The sequence below is a fragment of the Pollicipes pollicipes genome, unplaced genomic scaffold (genome assembly GCF_011947565.3).
Source record: "Pollicipes pollicipes isolate AB1234 unplaced genomic scaffold, Ppol_2.1 Scaffold_3447;HRSCAF=4054_pilon_pilon_pilon, whole genome shotgun sequence".
NCBI classification, from domain to species: Eukaryota; Metazoa; Arthropoda; class Thecostraca; order Pollicipedomorpha; family Pollicipedidae; genus Pollicipes; species Pollicipes pollicipes.
Window position 1 is genome coordinate 10,859,627 of NW_023596297.1, and position 9,103 is coordinate 10,868,729.

Here is a 9,103-nt window from a genome sequence, read left to right on the forward strand (position 1 = left end):
CAGGACGAATCTCCGTGGGAGCTACCACACAGCGCAGCCCAAAGAAAGGCTCACTCATCGGCGGTAAAAAAGGTCACTAGCGTACTCAGAACAATGAGATCAAAAAAGTCCTACTATTCCACTCCACACAAGGTAAATGCGGCATCGGACTGAGGAACATCTACAAAAGAATCGCCAGCAAGGATAGTTGATTGCTCATGCACAAAATTGACCATGGCAGTGCCGGGATCAGATAATATAGCTCCAATAAAACATACTCCACGGCGGTCGGTGGGCCCTGAACAGCGGCCGCGCACGACGGCCATGGCCACTGGAGGTATAACAACGTTGTACTCGGCCTATGGAATGGGCCGTGGCGCGCGCACGGCCAGTGAAAGACGGGGCGGGCGGCGGCGGCGGCGGCGGCGGCGGCGGTGGTGGCGGTAGCGGCGGCGGCGGCGTCACCCCGTCAGGTCGATGGTCCGCGACACGCCGCCAAACTTCAGTCGCAGTCGCTTGGCACCCGGCGGCCGCTCGGCGCCCAGTCCCGACACGACCGCCTCCAGCTGCGCGCGTCGGCGACGCTCGCGGCTGTGCTTTTTCTTCTTCTTGTGCCAGCTGGCGGCGGGCAGCTCCCCGACGCCCTCGACGCGCAGCACCTCGTACTGCACCTCGCCGCTGGTGGCGCTGTCGTCGCTGAAGTGGCTGCTCGCCGACTCGCTGACGTCGTCGCCGGCCGGACTGCGTTTCATGCGCAGAGTCAGCTTCACGTGGCAGGGAGACGAGCCGGCGGCAGCGGCCGCAGTCGCCGCGGCGGCGGCCCGGCCTCGGCGCGCCGGCGCCGGCAGCGCGGGCGGCGGCAGCGACGGCGGCGGTGGCGGCGGCAGCGGTGGTTCGGACGGAGCCAGCGAGCCGCGGCGCCGACCTGCCGTCGCCGCCGCCGCTGTCGGGGCCTCGGCCACCGCCGACAGCCGGCGCTGGGTGCGTGTCCGGGCGCGCGGCGCGGCACTGGGAGCCGGCGGCGGCGGTGGCGGCGGCGGTGCCGGCTCCAGCCGCAGCCGCTGCTCGGCGATAATCTGGGCATCGTAGCGGGTCATGCCGCGCTGCCGTAGCGTCTCGACCGTCTGCTCCAGGCTGTGGGAGCCGGCGGCCGGCGGCGCCGCCTGCCGTCGACTCGAGTAGCGCAGCTGGTAGCCCTCCGACTGCTGGTCCGCGTCCTTCTTGGCGAACGCGCCCGTCTGCCGCCTGGCGGATGCACGGCAGGGAGTGAGCCGCGCACAGACACGGCTGACTTACCACAGCCGCGGCGGGTCACAGCATCCAATATGCAGGCATCCGGCCAAACCATATGCACAACGACTCCACGCGTGGGCCCGGTGGTGTCAGGTTATGAGCGCCATATGACCAACGTAGTCGGTGCGCCCCAAAGCCCAAATCATCATCATGTGGGCCTGGTGCCCTTAAGAACCACGGTTTGCCTCCCTTTGCTGTTATAATCGAAAGACATTACGCATCGTAATCTAGCACGCTTCACGCCAGCGTAGGGCCGTCACCAGAGAGCTCACCTCTCGCAGGTCTCGCATTCGCAGTAACAGTTGTTATCAGCCGAAGAAGTCGCCGCCGTAGTTGCAGGTAACCTCGTCGCCGGGTTCGATCTCGCGCAGGGTGCGCACCGTCGCCGTGTTCCTGCCAGTGGCCACGAACTGCCGACAGAGACGCGCGGCTCGGGTCACGGCGCGGCAAGGGAGGGAGGGTGGGAGCTGGCCTGACCTCTAGGTTCAACATGCAGCGCAGGACCGCTCCGATGGTCAGCGCGCGTGGTCATGACCCCGCGAGTGTCTCGTCGAGAACATCCTAGCAGCTGGGCGTCTCCGGACCGGCCCACTCCGCACCTGGTTGGAGGGAGCGTTCCTGGCCAACTCCGAAGTCACCGGCGCACAGCAGCCCGGCTCGCATTGGCGATAAAAGGGATCGTTCCTGACAAATTATACATAGACAGCAATGTGGCAGGCCGGTCACGGTACTCCAAGTTAGGGGGGTTGGTCATAAATCATGCATCTCGCAAAGCGCCCGTCGTTACCGTGCAGTTGGCATTGCAGTCGTGGTTGATGTAGGCCGCCGGGCCGAGCCAAAGCTGGCCGCATTTCTTCCTCGTGCTGTACATGACTGAGAAATCGTTCTTGCCCGGGTGAAGAAAGTGGTTCTCTTCTTCCTCCGAAAGTTCAGCAATGCAACCCACTAAAAACTGGATTTCCTCGTTCCGGCCCCTGGTAAGAAATGCGCCTGACTTGATATACTGACAAGCTACACGTCCCCCAGGCATCATACTGCATCATAACAGTATGGCACAGCAATCTACTGGAATGGTCGTCAACACAACGGGCGAATACAAATTGTGATAAATGAACGTCGGTAATACCAAATACACTTAGCATACACGAATATGACCAGTCCTTCGCACTTTAAGTGCATCAAACTTAAGTAACCTTTGATAAGTTTGACTTGTGAGTGACGCGGGGACGGCGCCATTGTGAGAGGGGACGGGGACGCGTTTCGTAACCGATCGAAAAACTGCGATTGCCCTACGAAGCTGCATAGAAATATTGAATCCAACACCTATCCGCTGATTTTCTGAGCGCCGCTGCGGAAATCGTCGGCTGTGGATGCCACATTCGCCGCAAGTGTGAACATAGCTAAGCTGGCTCCTACGCTATCCGCAGGTTCGCTTAGTTATGTGCACCTAAATTGCTACGGCAAGCATAATTCACGTAAAACAAGCTAACGATGCCGTCGCAATTGACCGCAATGACGCAACCCTCCTAGCGTGAGACTTAGCAAATGATTCAGACTTGAGGAACAACGGACAGTAGTGGCCACAATTCCTGATGGCCTTGATCCTGGTCAGCCGCACGCGATGCCGTCTTAGCACCCCGCGGCGACAGCGTGCGCGACGCGGTGCCGCTACCAACGGATCCCGCAAGTACTCCAGCTAGATCGTGCCTTGACCTGAATGCCGACATCACGTCTGGCGCCTGGCAGCCGCCGCGTCGCGCCGCCTGTCCGGCCAGGTGCGCGAGTCGATCACGCGAGCTCGCGCCGCCCCCGCTTCCGGCCGGCCTCGGCGCCGACCGTGACTCACCACGCCTTGGTGGAGCAGACCCGGGCGCCGGCGTTATCCTCCAGCGAGTACCGGCTGCAGCCCATGATCGAGATCCCGGACTCCACGTCCAGCACGCCCAGAAAGCGCATTATCTGCACGGCGGTCAGCACGCTGTCAGACGGCTGGGCAGCGCGGCCGACAGACACAATCCTCAGCTGGCGGCCAATAAATGGTGGGCGACCCCATCGCAGGAACGCAATATGACCCACACATCCCATAAAGGCGGCTAAATATATACCTAATTTAGCGTCTAAATAACCAGTTAAAAATACGGTGAGGGGGCATTAGCACATACCAGCCTATGATGGGACCATAAAAGAAGTCCAGATAAGCCTCTGAGCTTAATGGACCGTCTGCATGAATGCACTTCAGGCTGCTGACTAGATTATTCACTCGCATTCGCGACAGCATTTACAGAGCCCATACAACATCGCAAAAATGATTCTACATCCTGACAAATATGCCCTGGTAAAAATCTCAGCGGCCATTCCATAAAGATACCATGTCCCTGTTTTAGATTTTCCCGTCTCCTGCGATCGGGATAAACTCGAGTGCACCATCGACCCGCATGAGCCGCGCCCCCCCGTGGTCGGCACCGAAGCCCCACTGACGTGGTCCCGCAGGTCGTCCCGGTTGACCCGGTGCTTATAGAAGGCCATCAGCTGGTGCATGGCCTCGGAGCGCTCCAGCCGCTCGTACGTCTCCTCGTAGTTCTGGTCCTTGATGAACGAGAAGATCATGTTGCGCAGCACGTCCTTGTTGCAGCGCGGCGGCCGGTACCTGCGCACGTGCCCGGCCGTCACGGAAGGCTCGCCGAGAGTTACGGCCTCGTTCCGCGCGGCCACCGCGGCGGGCACCGCACGGCCGCAGCGCCCCGGTGGCGCTAACAGTGGGAGGGCGTGACCGTGACGACACGGTAAAGGTACGAACAACCATGTCGGATGTGTGCTGTTTGCGAGGAAGGAAACATCGGGGCACTGGAGCGACACAGGGGTAAATCGTGGACGAGTACATGATCGGATAAGCAATTGAGATTGCTGCTTCTATACACCCATTGCAATATACATGTAACACCTACAGACATTTTCTACACAGGATACAAATGAGCCCTCGCGAAAAGCTGGACACATAGCATATGCTGCAGTCCGACCTCAGGCCATCTTCTGTACGGGCAACAGTCGGCGCACCTGATGCACATCTTGTGCGTGTTGAAGCCCAGGTAGGGGTCGACGGTGAGCGCGGTGGCGATGTCGTCGCAGTCGGACAGCTCCTGGGGCGACAGCGTCTTGCCGCTGCCGCCGCCAGCGTGCCGGCGCTCCACCCTGCTGATCACCATCCCCCGCGGCGCCACACTGTCCGCACACGGGCGCGCGTCACCGGCCGCCAGCGCCATCGGTCCGGACGAGAGCCGCCGACCGCCGGCCGGGCCACGGCCGCGGCCGCGGACACAGCGGGGAGGCGATGATGGCTGGTCCGAGACCAGGACACGGATGACGTATGGGGACGGACGTGCGCTTTTAGAGGAAGCGATGGCGAACAGAACAGCATTTATGGCAGATGGACGGACCTGAACACAAAATAATTGGCATGTAGTCAATATCATTTAAGAGTTTGAGCACCCCTAGATACATGCCGATCAACGCAAACTAGCAAAAGCATTGCAAACCAGAACTGCATTGAACAATATTGGTTGCAATGTGTCCCATATATATGCTTGGAAGCATCCAAACAATGTGTTAGCACCATCATAGTATCGCGATATTCCATCTCACGGCAATTGCGGCACAGCACAGGGTAATCAGGTCCACACAACCTTGTGTCGCCCGCTCCCAGCCCATAATACTCCAACCAGCATCAACTTCCATCTGCAGGATATAATCAGTAAGAGCAGTGTAATGTAGTTGACTGAACCATATACAGCAATCCCTCCCGATCATTTTGGACAACTGTGAACTCTAAAGCTGCACCAGCCGCGTTTGCCATGCCTTTTACACTGGTTGCAGACAAAAGTATGCATAGAAAACCCTTCGCACATAAATTGTCCATGCCATAAAGTCCTGTGTGCTTGAAAATATCAGGAGAGCGTACGTCCCGAAGAAAAATTATAACGTAAATTTCGATGTAGAATAATGCAACGACGAATTTCTCACCATTTATGTAGAATAAAGTCTGACTGGGAAAATTCTTGGCAGGAAGTTTGTTGTATGTTTGTATCAGTATAAGTACGCATGGACGAGGATTATATTCAACAGGGGTTGTGGTTAAGGGCTTTAAAAAGTGTTCAACAAATTTGAAAGGGGTTGCAGGAAAAAGATGTAAAGGGGAGGGAATGACTTAGTTAAGTACCCAAAAAAGCATCACAATGTTTTTTGTTGTGTTTTGATGTTTCAGGGCACACTTATTACAAAGGTCATTTTTGGGCCCATAACATACCAAGGGGGAACAAGATAGCAATGTGCTGTCATTGCACCAAAGGACCAAGCCAGATTCTGCTTCTGCTTCATGAAGCTGCAGTTTTCCTTCAAAGACTTTAGATTTGGCTCCAGATTTGAGCTGTTTTTCACATCTGGCTTCAGCCCTGCCTTCAGCTTCCTGTCACTTAAACAGTTTGTTTCCATTGCTTCCTCAGTTTAAAAAAGCTTTGAGCTATAGCTCCAGCTTTGGCTCCACCCAATTTTAATCTGCTGGCTAAGGCTTTGTCATGACTGTTCATTACAGTTGGCTCTATTTACAGGCTCTATTTCACAAAACCAGTTCCCTTCCTGTTACCCCAATATACCACACAGCCATGCAAGGCAGCGACACAAACATTGCTGAAAGCCAAAACTAGCAGCTGTTCTGAAGAGCAATCAACACCTGATGAAGAACACCTCATAAGAGCTAACTTTCTGAAATGTTGTACACACAGGTAGCACACTAACACACAAACATTACTTGAGAATTTCTGTTACATAAGCTTACAACTTGTCTCGCCCACTCTGCAGCACCATTGTATTTCCTCATGCCACTTAAGTTGAGCTGATTGAAAAATGGTTTCAGGCCTGCAAAGCATCACTGTACTCTAGATTCAGTTTGGGCTTTAACCTAGTGACTTTGGCAGGTGGGTTTGGCTTTAGCTTCACATTACCAGAGTTTCAAACCTTTGGCTTTGGATCAACATGTACAAAGTCATAAGCCTTAAATATAAATGAACCATATATATATATATATATATATATATATATATATATATATATATATATATATATATATATTATAAGTCTTTGTCTACAACTTCAGCTTTACAGTTATCAACTTCAAAGCCATCCCCTTCAGCTTTGACCTCTGCTCATGTCATTGTCTCAGCTTTGTTGTCAGTTTTGAAGCCAGCCTTCGTCCCCATGTCCAACTGAGATGATGTTGTGAATCATGTCAAACCTTTCATTTCAATGTTCCACAATCCTAAGATTAGATACTCAATCAGATGCCACCTCTTTGGCATTTACCTTATTGTTGTGTTATGTATTGTTTCACCTATCAAATGTGTCCCACTTGATCAGTCAACCAGTTTTTCCAAAATACTAGCTCAGAATTTTGATCTGCAGTGGCTACTCCAAAGGGAAAACCCATTGGACACATGCTTGTACCTATAAATGTAATAGTTATGTGTCCAATGGCATTTTCACTTACTATGACAACTATTGTTAAGGCTATTCCATAGCCTTACACAATGCTTGCAATATACATGTCACAATGGTTTGCAATTATGACCATAACAGCTTGGAGTTCTCTATCTAGGAAGAAAACATTAGAATATACCATCTTTATCACACAAATTCAACACAATATTACACAATAGTCTTTATTTCTCCCTAAGGTGTTCAACACAATGATTCTTTTATAAGTATACTTTGGCTTATGAAAACAGATGCATCATGTGTTCTAAAGAGTACCTGGTACTGGTACAGGCTTCTGCTGATGAGCTTCTTGCAAATGGCCCCACCCACTGTACTGATCAACATATATTTGTTTCAAATTACGTAATTTATACCAGTATAGATGCCACTTTTCAGCTTGCAAGCCTACAATGTTCAGGTTAACAGAGCTAACAAGTGGTATGTTAGGCCTGGAACAGCTGATCATGGCCGGCAGCACATTCTGCCCTTATCAGCTGATATGGCCAAATGCTGCATCCTGGGGCTCCAAAGAATAAAGAAGTTCTTTGGCAAATGCTGATTGTAATTTGGACCATACAATAATTAAATTTGACTGCCCACTTTATCTTGTTGGTGCACTGGTGACACTACCCACAAGTGTTGCCAAAATATCTGACCCTGACATTTCACCTCAGTATGCTTTTGAAATACACCCAAAGGGCAACAGACCCTCTTTAAGTGGTAATCTTTTTATGGCATGTAACATCACAGGAGAATGTCAATCTGAAACAAATCTGACCAACCTGCCAAGTGCTCAAGTGATAATGATATTCTTAACCTCATACATTTGTGCACTGGGCATGGTTTAGGGCTAAGTAAAGCTTATGTTACCTAAAAATTAAGCTTAAAACAACACCTCTTGGGGACTATTCAGATTGTTGCACCCTGAAGCTACCACTACTTTATCCCTAATCACACCTACAATGACTCTCCAAGCACAACAATTTGTGGAGATAGAGCATCTAAGGGTAGCTGCACAAATTCATTGCAAAACGTGTAAAGAAATTTGCAGCTACAGCAAGTATCTCAGGCATAACAAATATTTTAGCAGTCTAAGGACAGTGTAAAACACAAAAATGAAAATTTTAGCCATTCTGAGCTAACAAGGGCTAAGTCTTTTTCAAAAATGAAAATGTTCTGCTCATTTGGCAACATATTTGGCAGCTTTTGGGACCAGTCTACATAGCCCTTTATGCACACCTTGGCATGCATGGCAATGATAAGTGAACATATTTGCCATATTACAAGGTCCATTGGCCTGCATTGAGACCCAGCCCTTAAATGAAATGGCAGGACGTCGAAAGTGCTGGAACTAATAACATACGGCTGAACTCTACGAAGTTTCTCCCTTCTACAGGTACGGCCATTGAGTTAAAGCATACATACCCATTCGCACTGGGGCAATTCTGGCGCAGCACTTAAATCTTCTATTACCATGCAACAGGCCGCAATATACCCAGTCAAACGAGCTAATAGTATGCTGTAGTCATCTCGCGAGTCATATAAATCACAGCTGTATCAAATACAAGCTTCCTGAGAGCAAAATAACAGAAGAATACGCCAGATCCGACTACTGCCAAACCAATAGTAGTGAGCAGATACCGTTACTGATGTATTGCTGTTTTTGCTTGCTATTCACCAATGAAGGAAGCAAAATGTATATTTATATGATTGCTTGGTACATTCGTCAACATTTTCAGCGCCTTTTTTTATCCACATGAATATATCAGAGCAAAAATAAATAAGGTAAGTGAGCATCACTACCACATTGAAGAGAATTGATCGGCAAATTGCTGTTTTGCCGATCGCAGTTCAATGTTGTCTCTTTGGCGCAACGGTACACCACAGAAACATAGATCTGGAGCCTCCGGAGTCTTGAGTGATAACCAGTGTTAGAGGAGCTAGAGTCAGCCACATAGTTCACTATAAGAGAGGCCACAAAATTGCATATTTCACGTCATGTCTCGGCCACTATCGCTGCCAGGTACCAGTGGGAGGGGCAAGTGGAAACCAAAGTCAATAAAGACATATCCCTCCTCCGAAAGCCATCCCGTCCCATCCCCACAAAGCATGAGGACTGAAAAACTCACTATTTTTTAGGATAATGGAAGGCTCTCACATGGCTCTTGCGCTCTCCAAAGCAGCACGTAAAACAAAATAATTTGGGCAATGAATTGCAAAAAGACACCTTCGGTGCAACATATCCCTAAGCTCGTGGTGATTATTTCAGGTTTTTTTTTGGTAGTTTTCGAAGTGCGTTGAACTCTCA

At 51.0% G+C, this 9,103-nt stretch overlaps 1 protein-coding gene across 1 annotated transcript; it reads right to left on the bottom strand.

Moving 5' to 3' along the window:
• Positions 1-1,580: 1,580 nt before the first annotated feature.
• On the bottom strand, positions 1,581-8,426 carry LOC119091624 (histone-lysine N-methyltransferase KMT5B-B). The gene is made up of 6 exons (XM_037214431.1): positions 8,221-8,426; positions 4,327-4,491; positions 3,751-3,919; positions 3,119-3,231; positions 2,060-2,246; positions 1,581-1,682 (listed from the first exon to the last, which is right to left on the bottom strand). Exons 2-6 carry the CDS (start codon positions 4,473-4,475, stop codon positions 1,581-1,583), a joined length of 720 nt encoding a protein of 239 aa, XP_037070326.1. The 5' UTR covers positions 4,476-4,491; positions 8,221-8,426.
• Between the last annotated feature and the right edge of the window lie 677 nt (positions 8,427-9,103).

What these genes read in the sequence shown, in the direction of transcription:
- LOC119091624 (XM_037214431.1), bottom strand. Translation starts at nt 4,475, where the DNA reads ATGGTGATCAGCAGGGTGGAGCGCCGGCACGCTGGCGGCGGCAGCGGC. An exon ending in ACGCACAAGATGTGCATCAG is followed by an intron (nt 3,920 to 4,326) that starts GTGCGCCGACTG and finishes GCACGTGCGCAG; the next exon opens with GTACCGGCCGCCGCGCTGCA. An exon ending in GGGACGACCTGCGGGACCAC is followed by an intron (nt 3,232 to 3,750) that starts GTCAGTGGGGCT and finishes ACCGCCGTGCAG; the next exon opens with ATAATGCGCTTTCTGGGCGT.